Source organism: Centruroides sculpturatus, unplaced genomic scaffold, assembly GCF_000671375.1.
Source record: "Centruroides sculpturatus isolate CEXI.00-Female unplaced genomic scaffold, Cexi_2.0 scaffold401, whole genome shotgun sequence".
NCBI classification, from domain to species: domain Eukaryota; kingdom Metazoa; phylum Arthropoda; class Arachnida; order Scorpiones; family Buthidae; genus Centruroides; species Centruroides sculpturatus.
The window spans coordinates 3,297-17,384 of NW_019384560.1; the positions used below are offsets into that span (position 1 = coordinate 3,297).

At 25.8% G+C, this 14,088-nt stretch overlaps 1 protein-coding gene across 1 annotated transcript in view; it reads left to right on the plus strand.

The window, feature by feature from the left end:
- Positions 1–1,026: 1,026 nt before the first annotated feature.
- LOC111623950 (unconventional myosin-Va-like) overlaps positions 1,027–14,088 on the plus strand; it is a gene marked incomplete at its 5' end in the record, with an annotated part of 101,017 nt that continues 87,955 nt past the window's right edge. The window contains 6 exons of the mRNA XM_023366690.1: positions 1,027–1,064; positions 2,528–2,739; positions 5,181–5,370; positions 9,321–9,437; positions 11,935–12,024; positions 13,043–13,261. Coding sequence (XP_023222458.1) covers positions 1,027–1,064; positions 2,528–2,739; positions 5,181–5,370; positions 9,321–9,437; positions 11,935–12,024; positions 13,043–13,261 — 866 coding nt within the window. The remainder of the gene's footprint in view (positions 1,065–2,527; positions 2,740–5,180; positions 5,371–9,320; positions 9,438–11,934; positions 12,025–13,042; positions 13,262–14,088) is intronic.

Sequence of the window (14,088 nt, forward strand, 5' to 3'; positions counted from 1 at the left end):
CAGTTAAGTCTATAGGTTGCTGATAAAGAAAAACGTTTTGTTCTATGCAAAAACCAGGATTTCCTAAATCCTGGTTTTTACATAGATAGAGCCAAAGAGTTCCTTGAACATTCCAAATCCATCATACTAAAACAAGATCCTACTTCCACGGTGTTAAGAAAAGCACACAAAGTTATAGCTTTGCTTTGAATAGTGGAATCGTTGGGTGGTCTCTCAATCCTCCAAAGAATGTCACCTGCCCTAGATTATTTTTCGAGGTAAAAACGCATAAACCTTCCTGGCTGACTATCCAGTATCCTCTCATATATATACGTTACGTCGACGATGTGTTAATTGCATGGAACAGCTCCAATGAGGGTTTACAACAATTCACGCAAATGTTAGCCTCCATTTATCCTTCAATTAATTTTACCGTTGAAGAGCAAAAAAACAATAGAATCTCCTTCCTGGATCTAGACATGTATGTCTCCGGAGCTTACATTCACTGTACATCATAGAAATAATAAAGCACCACAAATCGTACCTGCTACTGCTTACCAGCCATCACACTACAAAAATTCTGCTATTTCTTTTCTAATACGGAGGTCATACCTTCTTCCTTCTACTCAGTCACTAGTGGAAGATGAGTTATCTATCATTTATAATGCCATGTTAAATGCTGGTTATTCACGCTCTAAGTTTATCAAGCTTACATTTCTTTATTATGTAATTCTTTTCCATTCTAAAAATAAGCATACAATTCTAACAAATAATTTTTCCAGAAATGAAAGATTGTCAAAATTAATCACCATTATTGCATTATGGTTGTTGACCATTGATTATTGTACAGTGATTGTTGCATATCATGACATTCCATTATTAACAATTTCATCTAATATATAATCGAGACGGGTTGATAATGATGATAAGCGCAGAGTCCAAACAGTTAGGAGTTGAAAGTTGAAATTTGATACACAGGGTACATCACGAAAATGCACACTAAGAAGGGATTTTTGAAATTTCCTCCGGGGGAGAGAGAGACAGGATTAAGGCTTCTATGTACATTATGGATACGAGCCCAAACGGTTAGGAGTTGAAAATTGAAATTTGGTAAACAGTTAGGATACATTACGAGAACGCACACTAAGAAGGGATTTTTCAAAATTCCTTTCCACGGGGGAGAGGGACAGGATTAAGGCTTAACACTTCTATCAACAATGGAATTGTTAAGAGAAAGTGATGTGCAAGACGCAGATGCAGTTTTTTTTCATTTTTGCGGGAAATCAAACATATTTTTAGACCCATCTAAAAATTCTCTAATTAGTCTGGAAACAAGGGGACCCAATTCTTGCATTCTGTGAAAATGGGTAAGGTTGACTGTAACGTAATAATCTTAATCTTAGTTATCGTTACTTTTGCCCGAGCAACACCGGACCTACCTGCTAGTCTATTAATAACTTACTATTAAAAAAACTTAATAGTAAATGGTTGCATCACTTGGTCTAACTTTATTTGTTTAAAATTAATCCAACCACTTACAAAATAGAAAAAATTTAATGCACCTATCTAGAAATCATACACTGAATTCAAGATAATTATTTTCAAAGTTATTTTATCTGTATTATCTTTAGATCTGAACATTTAAATTATCATTAATTTCATATTTAAACACAATTTATATGTTACAATTCTACATTTTAAAATTAGCTTTTAAACTGGAAACTTCCAAGACATTAAAATTGAAATAAAATTAAAATTTAAGACAAGATAAAATATTACGTTTAAATTGCTTAAATTTTGAAGGTTTATGCAAATATTCAAATTTAAAGATCTGATATTCAATTTTTTTTTTGTTTTTTGTTAATTGCAAATATACAGAATAAAACAATTCTTTTGCCATTTTTTTGTGGTAGAACTTTAAAGCCTGATATATTGCAATGATTCTTCAATCTTTTCATTTCAATTTTAGTTCTATTTCAATATTTTATATTTATCCATATCCTTATATGGTAATATGAGACTTAACTTTTTCCATTTTGTATCCTAAAACAATATTTTATAAAATTATATTAGTTTTTGAGCAAATGATTTGTCAGTTTTGCTTATTATTTCAGATAATTGATTAATGTAAAGTAAAAAATCAAAAATTTAGTCCTTTTCATCTATTTATTATATGACACAAATTTTAATTGTTTTATTTCTTTTCATTATTTTAATTTCTGGTAACAAGCATAATTAAATATAATTTCTATAATTTGATGGCTTGCATATTTTATATTAGTTTGTTTATTGTATTTGTAGGTGTTAAAAAAAATTTTTTTGGATTTTGTAGAATAATAAAAGTTTGGGTTGGTTGTTTTAAACCACCAATGTAAACTTGTTTATATTAATCATTTCTGAAGTTGATTTTAAAAAATATCAAAAATATCAAAAATGCATGAATATTAAGCACTGCATGTTCTGCTTTTGTATTCTTTTTCTTTCTAATTTAAATATTAAAAATTAAAAAAGTTACATGTTTAATTATATATAATGTTTTAAATATTAGGATGAAGATAAATTCCAGTTTGGAAAAACAAAAATTTTCTTTAGAGCTGGCCAAGTGGCTTATTTGGAAAAATTAAGAGCGGATAAATTAAGAGCATGTGCTGTAATGGTTCAGAAACATGTTAGAGGATTTCTTCAACATAATCATTACTTACAAATTAAAAAAGCAGTTATTGGAATTCAGTGTCATGGTAGAGGACTTTTGGCAAGAAGGTAATGTTTTTATAATATGAAATTTTATTAGCATTAAAAATTTTTTAAATTTAACTAATTTAATATTTCAGATTATAATATATTAAAATTTTATTTTTACAATTCTAAATATAAAAATATTAATTATATTAAACTATAATTTAATGAAAACAAAATATCAGAAAACAAAATAAGTAGAGAAACTTGCATTTTCATTTATTGAGTTGGCAACTGATTAAAAATACAGTACATGTTTTATTGTCATTTTTTATATTAAAGGAATGTGATCATCAGTGCAATACAACTTCTCCTTAATAATTTTGAACAAAAGATATTTTAGAATTTATAGATTTTATAGAAGTTAAATTAATTTCTAATTTTATTTAAAAATATAAAAATTAGTAATTATAAAATTATATTTTTTTCCTTTGATCAAAGAAAAATATAAGAAAGAATTATTCTTAATACATAAATTAATATTTCTTTTTAATAAAGAAATGCAAAAATAACTATTTCCGTTTTTTAACATTGAGATTACATTATGAATGGGAATACAAGATAAATAATTAAGTAAAATAAATAAATAAGAATATAAGTTTTTATTTATTATTGTATAACAATTATTTTTAAAATCAAAAAAAACTTTCAAATATGAGAAACAGTTGTTGCTTTGTTCTTTGCAGCAGAACTTATTGAAATGATAATAAATACTGTAGAAAAGTTTTCAAAAAATAAAACAGTTGGTTACAAATTTCAGTATGTTAATAATAATGATCCTTCAAATTAATAAAAATATAATTGGTCAAAGTTTTTTAATAGGTATGTGTGATAATGGATTGACAATAAGTTGAGCAGCAAGAGCAATGAGAATTTGTTATTTAGATATAAAAGTAATGAATGTCAACAAAGAATTTTAAGTTAATTAAAAATATTAAAACACACAGGAATTCCTTTAAAAATAACTACAGTCAAACTTCTATATAATAAAGTCACTAAATCCTGAAAAACAATTTGCTATAGAGAAATTTCATTATACAGAAATTACACTTTTTGGTAAATAAAGTATTATTTTAATGTAATTTTTTCATTATTTTATGTAATTTATATTCATATAAATTTAATATACAGTAATAACGTAATATAAACATAGTTTTAAGTAAGTTTACATTTGTGTGTTAAAACACAACTAATCAAACATTCTTACTACACCCGATACGTTTAAAGCTATACATCAACCAAAGCCAAATACTATCGTTGTGGGTTCAAGTCTCGCTTCGAGCCGATTCTTTTCTTCCAGTAATTCTAAAATTATTATTTAAATTATTTAATTAATTTATAATTATTAAATTTATCAAGAGATGGCACCTAACGCCTAACTCTAATGCCAAATTGTCTATTAAATTAGAATTATAGCTGTTTCTAGCTCAATAATATTCGGCTTTGGTTGATATACAGTCGACCCCCCCTATAATTACGGTCCCTATAATTACGATTCCTATAAAACTACGAAAAAATATACGTATTTTGGAAATGTTGAGTCGGATTAGTGTAGAATTGATTAATTTTATAGAAGAAAATTTTTCAATCAGCTGTAGTCCGTAAACTTGACACGTGTCGGGCTGTGATTGGAACGACTTGTAAGAAATCGGATTCCTAATAAAATGGAACGTATCTATATCTTATAGGGGGGTCGACTGTATAACACTTACAACTTAGTTTAACCTTTTAACAGTGGAATAGTCAAGCATGATGCTATCCCTTAGTAGTGGAGAATAAACGTGAAGTTTTTAGAGTATTTTTCCATTACTGTTTTGGAAAAAGATTTTGTAAACAGTTATGTCTAGTAAAGAAAAGTCTTTTTTTATTGTTACATAATTCACATCTTTTATGTGAATTTTTTTTGCGGTAGTTTTTGGCAATAACCCCAAAAGAATTTGACATATATATACGTCCCTCACCACTGCCACACGATCACCCTTGACAAATCTATTCGTCACTCACTGCTGAGTGGTTAACTACATTTTCATAAAAACAAGTTGTAATATTTTGTTGCACAAAACAATTAAAAAATGTTCTCTTTTAATAATATGCTTCACATTTATTAAGAACATTAAAATGGCATTAAAAGTACATTTAAGTCATAGTGGTTAGTTTATCCATGACAACTAAGATTTCACTTTGCTTTAATGTAGTGTATGTCTCAATCAACTTTATGCATATTCTTTCTTTTCAGCTATTATGAAAATTGCTAAAATTTAAATTTCTATATATTAGAAATTTAAGTTTTAAATGGAAATGGTACTGCACATTGATTCATTCAATAATTAAAAATTGCATCTTCAAAAATTATGACTTAAATAGAAAAATTTACTTGGAATAAGACTTAAAGAAAAACTTATATATATTGTATATATATACACAATATATATAAGTTAATTCTTATTTTATATAAAATATTATAGATTAGCACAGTTTCTCAGAAGAACTAAAGCAGCAATCAAAATTCAGAAACAAATTCGTTGTTATATACAAAGAAGAAAGTATGTACAGTTACAGCTTACTGTAATTGGACTTCAAGCTCACATTCGTGGTATGTGGGGCCGTATCAAATATCAGGAAATGAGACGTAAAGCTGCTGCAATCATAATACAGGTATGGTATATTAATACAAGTAAATTTATTGAATCATGAAAAATACTTTATTTTAATTTGTCTATTTTTATTACCTTATATTTAATGTTTTTATAATTATTATATTATTAAGTGATAGTATTTCAATGAATATTTGAAAGTCAAATATGTAAATATTTAATAATAATTCATGTTATTTAAGATAATGCAGGTGAGATTACATTATGAATGGGAATACAAGATAAATAATTAAGTAAAATAAATAAATAAGAATATAAGTTTTTATTTATTATTGTATAACAATTATTTTTAAAATCAAAAAAAACTTTCAAATATGAGAAACAGTTGTTGCTTTGTTCTTTGCAGCAGAACTTATTGAAATGATAATAAATACTGTAGAAAAGTTTTCAAAAAATAAAACAGTTGGTTACAAATTTCAGTATGTTAATAATAATGATCCTTCAAATTAATAAAAATATAATTGGTCAAAGTTTTTTAATAGGTATGTGTGATAATGGATTGACAATAAGTTGAGCAGCAAGAGCAATGAGAATTTGTTATTTAGATATAAAAGTAATGAATGTCAACAAAGAATTTTAAGTTAATTAAAAATATTAAAACACACAGGAATTCCTTTAAAAATAACTACAGTCAAACTTCTATATAATAAAGTCACTAAATCCTGAAAAACAATTTGCTATAGAGAAATTTCATTATACAGAAATTACACTTTTTGGTAAATAAAGTATTATTTTAATGTAATTTTTTCATTATTTTATGTAATTTATATTCATATAAATTTAATATACAGTAATAACGTAATATAAACATAGTTTTAAGTAAGTTTACATTTGTGTGTTAAAACACAACTAATCAAACATTCTTACTACACCCGATACGTTTAAAGCTATACATCAACCAAAGCCAAATACTATCGTTGTGGGTTCAAGTCTCGCTTCGAGCCGATTCTTTTCTTCCAGTAATTCTAAAATTATTATTTAAATTATTTAATTAATTTATAATTATTAAATTTATCAAGAGATGGCACCTAACGCCTAACTCTAATGCCAAATTGTCTATTAAATTAGAATTATAGCTGTTTCTAGCTCAATAATATTCGGCTTTGGTTGATATACAGTCGACCCCCCCTATAATTACGGTCCCTATAATTACGATTCCTATAAAACTACGAAAAAATATACGTATTTTGGAAATGTTGAGTCGGATTAGTGTAGAATTGATTAATTTTATAGAAGAAAATTTTTCAATCAGCTGTAGTCCGTAAACTTGACACGTGTCGGGCTGTGATTGGAACAACTTGTAAGAAATCAGATTCCTAATAAATTGGAACGTATCTATATCTTATAGGGGGGTNAGTTCAGATATAGAGCACTCAAATATCTCAAATAAACTTAATATTTTATTTGTTTTATTAAATAAAATAAAAAATTTACTTTACTTATTGAATACAGGTAAAAATGAATTGTGAAAATTCTTTTTTAATTTTTTAAAAATTTTATGAAATTTTATTGTAATTTTTATCTTTATTGCTCAATACAAGTTTACTCTACAAACATCCAGAAATGCATAAAAATTTAATACTCATTATTTTTCCAAGTCGTATTTGTTTCTTCATATTAGCTACTTTTGAAATATTAATTTCTTAAGAATTGCTTTATCTGGATATATTTTTTTTATTTTTTGTTGTATTATCAAACTGGTATAAGGACATGTGTTATCCTGATGAAAAACAATTTTCTTTTGATTGATCAGATGTGGATTTTTTTGGTTTAAGACATTTGTATACTCAATTTAAGTTATCAGTAGACATCAGAATTTATAATTTTATTAGGCTTTGAAAGTTCACAAATTATGTCATTCATATCTTACCATACATAAAATAGTAATTTTTGGAATGCAGAGTTCTTTTTGGGATTGAAACAGACTTTTTTTCATTTGTAACATTTTTTTTTTTCAAATAACACTATTGAAAAGTACCATTTTTACTGTTTGTATGGCAGTAGTATCTTTCTAAAATTCATAAAGCTTAACACATTAAAATTTGTTGAATTTTCCAAATTAAATCCATCACATTACTGATCTCCATAGTTATGTCCAGTAAAAAACACAAAAACTTTAACTGAATACATAATTTTTGTAAACTTACTTTATTAAAGCATTTATAAATTTGCAAAATATTTTATAAATTAAAAGCAAATGGAATATATAGGGTGTTACAAATAAGATGAATTTCTTCCATGAAGGCAGATTGGACTGATTTTAGGCATCCAAAGTGCAAGGAAACTATACATGTCCAAGCGTTGATGAGTGCATGTGTCTGAGATCCCCAGGTTACAGAGTCCTATGGAAGATTTCTTGCCAAAGTTCAATGGTACATGGTGTCAAAAATGGTTCCATTGGAAAGTATGTGAAATGCTAAACAATGTTTACTCAAGGTAATTTTGATAACTCATGTCACTGTCAAGTAAAATAAACATAAACACAAAAGTTAGGAAAGGCAGACAAGCAAGTATGTAAACAAGTAAAATTGTCATTAGTACATACATTTACAGCTCTGTACTGTTAAGTTGACCTTATTGGCCAGCAACACATGCACGTCATTATAGTATGAGTGACTTTAACAGTATAGAACTGTAAACTTGTGTGCTAATGACAGTTGCACTTGTTTAAATGCTTGCCTGTCTACCTTTTTTCACTTACATGTTTATTTTATTCAACAGTGGCAAGAGTAATTGAAAATTACCTTAGAGTATTGAAATGTTTAGATTTTTATGTACTTTCTGATGGCATTGTCTGATGACCCAATGCACCATTGAACTTTAGCAAGAAATCTCCCATAGGAATAATCCAAGGATCTGTCATATGCACTTGCCAACTTTTGGTCATGTATTTCTTGTCAAACTCTTGCCTCTTTTTTAGTCATCATTAGTCCAATCCTGCTTCCTTTAGTCATTCCAAGTTATGAGACTAGTTCACTTTATTTGTAATACCCTTTATAAAAATATTTTGCTAGTGTACATTTGATTTACATGCAAGAGAAACTAATCCCAAATTGATGCTATAAACCATTTCAGAATAAATAATTTTTATAACTTTAATTACAGTCAAACAAAAACTGCATGAGTAATGAAAATTATTTTATTGACTCTAATATAAAGAGGACATTTTAAAACAATTAAAAGATTTAAATTGAAGAATGATTAATAATTATGAATTAATAGTAATTCATTGTATATAATTTTTTTGTAGTACTGTCTTTAACAGTAGCTAGTATACAATTAAAGTAAGATATACTAGCAATTGAAACTACTGTATTATGAGCAAATAATGATTAAAGCACTAGTTAAATTTGGGAACAATAACTGATAATGCCCAATTGTTATCAGTTATTAGCCACTTACAATGTAGAAGCTTAAAAATGCTTATTTATCTGAACTCTGATTACAATAACTAATCTATTAACTAAACTCTAATTACAATAAAAGCAAAGTTTTATAAATGTATTTAATTGATCGTTTCTGTTACTAGTTTGTTATTTACTAAGCCTAAATTTTGACTTTTTTAGTAACTTAAATCACACAGGAAACTTTAATTGATATAGACTTTATAGCTATATTTGGAAGTGCATTTCAGGTTCTGATGACCATTCTTAAGTCCTTATTTTACAGATGATATTTGATGAATTATCGAATAATATCTGTAAAATAAGGACAAGCAAAAGACTGGGAAATGAGAAACCCTAATGATAATCTATGAAATAGATGCAATACATTCTTTTAAACCATATATATCTTTCAAATATTTTACAATGATGATGATAATATTTTTACTGCATATCTAAAGTTATTTCAATAATAATAAATTTTCAGCTAGTTTATTTTAATGAAAATATATATATATATAGCTTTGCATATTGAATGTCGAAACAATAAAAATGAATTATTTTACAGAAATATGTTCGAAGATGGTCAGCTTATAGAAAATATAAACAAACACAAAAGAATATAATTCTGGTTCAATCTTGTATTAGGCGTTGGTTTGCAAAGAAAGAATTGAAGAGATTAAAGGTAAATTTTTATTATTTTAAAGATAAAACCAATGATATTCAACTTCTTTAGCTCAGAAAGTAATGTTCAGTCTCCAATAAACCTAAATTTTTTTTTTCTATTTGTCACACATTTGATATTTACATAATTGCAATTTTTGTTTATAATTTTCTTTTAAAATTGTATAAATCAATTTTAGTGAGTATTTAATAAATGAGAAAATCATTTGTTTGACAAAAATATGTTAGAAAATTATTTTATAGTAATATAGTAATGAATTTCTTTAAGAAGTAAACATTTGTATGGATGCTCTTACAATAATTATAAAATTAATAGCATTAGATATACTCATATATATATTTCATATACTTCAGGAGAAGTTATCAATTACTGTTTTAAACAGAGTTATTTTTAGTCCCCTGTAGGAGACTAAAAATAACTCTGTTTAAAACAGTAATTGTTGAACATTCCTAATGGACCATTGTTGACCATTAGGAATGGTCAACAATTACTGTTCTCACTGTAGAAGTTTTTCTATTTAATAGAAAAAAATATTTAATTAAATTAATATTGGAATAAATACATTTTTAATAATACAGACTTTGGTGTGTAAAAAGGATGGAAAAAATAAAAAATCTGATAAATTTTATTTAGGTAGGATCTAGCTAGAGCAGTGGGTCATAAACTTTGAGTTTGAGGGTCCTTTTCATATGATGTGTGTTTTGCTGGACCCCTAACCATTAACTTTAACTTATATGGCAGTGATTTGATTAATTTTATTGCACTTATATGAACAAGAAATGTTAGCAGTTGATTGTAATAAACAATTAATTGAGATTGCATGGCAATTTTTTATGTTTTCCATTATGAAATTAAATAACAAATCTAATTTTAGTTTGAAAAATTATTTGTGGACTTCTGACCATTAACTCTCAGACCCCAAGTTCCGTGTCAATATCACAATTTAAGAATTGTTGATATAGAAAGTGTGCATAATGTGAAATATTTTGGTATTTGATTTTCCTTTGTTATTTCTTTCTTTGATTGTATTAAGTAAAAAATTATAAAAGTTAAACAAAAAGTTACCCATGCTTTCTATGTGTGTGTGAAAATGCATTTTTTTTTTTAAGATTGTTTATTTATTGTTTGTTAAACTATTTAAGTTTTTAATTCTAAGTGAAGTGGTTATCTTTAGACAATTTGGGATTTGATCAAGGCTGATGTTGACAAATTAATAGAATCCCTTCAGTTATGGTATTTTAGATCTGTTTTTAAGTTGGATAGATCTACATTTGACCCATTTATTAGAATGGAAGCTTTCAGTGAAGTTGCAACTTATTTGTCAGATTTTTAACATACTGGTGCAGATTACTTTGAGACAATCTTTGAAAGCTTGTTTACAGGAAGATGCTGAGTTTGCCCTGTAGAAAGAGTTAAGTATATTTTAGATAATGCTAGTTATTCTTTTATCTTCCAGTCTCATAGTCCCTTCAGCCTCTGAAAAATTTTTGGGAAAGATCTTGCAAAATTACTCAGTATATTATAGGACAATAATAGAAACTAACTTATAAAAAACAGTTGGACTCCAGTTTTGGTTTTTGTTGGAAAACAGTATTACTTATTAACTAAGTTAATTTTTAGAGTTAAATCTCTATTAATGCAGATATAACTAGAGTTAAATCTGCAGTTATATCTGAACAGGTATAGAGTTTCATGTACTAAATGTTAAATTAAGATTTTTGATAAATTACAATATCATTTTTGTAAAGAGATAGTGGAAGAATTGGTATTACATATATTTAAGTTGTGTAATGTACTGTTAAGAGAGAAAATGTTTGAAATTAGTTTAGTATTATTAATAGAACAATTTATGGATCTTAATGTTTGATATTTCTATTAAAGAAAATTTTGTTTTTTTTGAATAGGTAATTAAACTATTTTACCTCTCATTGTCAAGAGGTTTGATCAGGAATCAATAAAATATTAATTGCTTGATATTACAAAATTTAAAATTTTTAAAAAATAATAATTTTATTTTTTTGGTACATTTTTAATAGGTGCTATAGTGTGTTTGTGATTTGTGACTACATACTTAGCAAGAAAAATTTACTGTAAAATTTATAGATAATATTTTAATGAAAAAACTTTTGTCTACTTTATCTCTAAGCCAATAAATATACATTAGAATATTAAAAATAAACTAGTTGATTGGTTAAATCTTGAAAATTTATTATATAAAATGCTTCATTTGAAAAATTTCTAATTTAAAAGCAGGCTGAAAAAAAATTCTTTAAATAAAAAAGAAAATAGGCTTCTTCAGTTTCAAGATACCTTGCAACAGAAGAAATCTAAAATAAAGCAGGCAAAAGTACTCTTTAATATAAAAAAAACTATTAATGTTCTCTGTATTATATGCTTAAATTTCTTCATGTCAGAATTCTATAACTTTTTTATGTATATAATAATAAAAGCATAACTATTTTATTTCAGTATATATATTTTGTTTTATTTTATTTAGGTTGAAGCAAGATCAGTTGAACATATTAAAAAGCTCAACAAAGGTCTTGAAAACAAGATTATCTCACTTCAGCAAAGAATTGAGGAATTGGTATGTACTTTAAGATAAAAAATAATTTTAATTTTGAAATGAAAATTTGATTTTGATTCAAATAACTTGAAGATTGATGAATTATACCAAAAAGTAATAATAAAATAATAAGTCTTTAATCCATGATTATTTAAAGTTAAAATGAATTATCTGTGGATAAATTAAAACCTTACTGTCATTTAAAAAATTACTTTTACAAAAATATATTAATGAATAATTTCCTTTGTGCAGAAAATTTTGAAAATTATTTTAATGTATACACAACTTGTATGCTATATGGAGAAATTAGGATATGAGGATAAATCATAAATGTTGACTTGTATATACTCAATCTTTCATTGAAAAAAAATTATTAGAAATTATTAAAAAATTTACATTATTATTAAAAATTGTTAGAAATTAGAGAAAATAAAGTAAGAAAAATAATGTTTCTTGAGGTTGAAAATTTTTAAAATTATCATCAATGGAAATTTAACAAAAATAATATATTGCTTTTTATTACATGGTTATGTGCATCTTTGTAAATTTACATTTATTTGATATGATTTCATAATTGTTAAAAAATTTTATCTTGCAGATTAAAAATTATTTTTGGATAAAAAAAAATTACAAAAGTTATTTGATTCATTTGTTAAAACTGTGTGTTGAATTTTTATAACTCAAAATTAAGTATTTCAGCAATGTTAAATTTTATATCAAGTTATAAGCTGTAAGGACAATTTGTGATTTGAATTAAACTAAGCATTAACTATGAACGTATTCGGAATTGCAAGACAACAATTAGTAATTATATTATTAAACTTTTGTATTTTAAAAATTCTACATTCTTTTATTTTTAAAATACAATAATGAATTTCATTAATATGATTTTTATAAAATTTTCATTTGAATAATTAGTATAGTTTTATTATAATGATATTTTAATTAATAATAGATTTATTTAATAGTAATATTTACATTCTAATTTAAAGTAAAAAATAAAATTAAAATTGAATAAATTTAAAAAAATAAAATACAGGTTAAAGCTAACAAGTTATTACGTGCTCAAGAAGAAGAATCTAAGAATCTAGCCAATCAGGCAGAACAATTGAAGAATTTAGAAAATATTCTGAAGATGTCCAATAACAAAATAAGTGATCTTCAGGAAGAGGTTGTAGCTTTACGGTCAGAGCTTGAATCAATAAAAATTGAAAAGAGGGATATTATAGCAGAAAAAGATATTATAATTAATGAAAAGAATGAGGTATGAAATAAAACTTTATAAATATAAATTTTTAATAATTTTTATAAAATATGAATGTTTTGAAAGTAGATTACTAAATAACATTATTATATTTAATAAAATTACAGTAGAAACTTGGTTTTAATGTTTTTCAAAGAACTGATGAAAATAAATGGTAAATTAGGGAATCTGAAAAATCTAGCCTACCAGTGGTTGAGTTGATGAAATCACTGAACACTGATAATTGATTGCAGCTTTGTGCCTCACCAGCAAGCTAACCTCTGCTAACCTAAGCTTCTAGGTTTTCTTCATGTATCTTACACTTAAGTAGGTATCTGTGTGCCAGTTTCCATAGTAAGATTCTTGTGAAAGGCATCTCCTTTGGCAGATTGTCCATGTTGCATTGCTACATCTCATGAAACTAAACCAAATGTAAAATCTGAACATTCTTACAAAACATGCCAGATCATACAAATATATGTATATATGCATTCAGAATGGATAAAGTGAAGAAAAACAAATACCAGTATAAATGTTTATATGAAAGCTTTATTTCATACAATATAATGCACAACAATTGATATTTCTATGTATGTTTTACACAAAAATAAAAAGACTGTTAAGCCATCTTTTCAAAGTAATTAAGTTTGGTTTCTGTTGAGGATTTGATATGCTATCATTACTATTGTGCATTAAGTACTACTTTTTGCATTTTGTATTTGTTGCTATAATGTCTGGATTTGTAGTTGCACAAGAATACTATTATCTGAATTGCAGAATCTGTAGTTAACTGCAAAAACCTAACTTTACTTGCTATCTGAAGGTGGCAAAACATCATCATA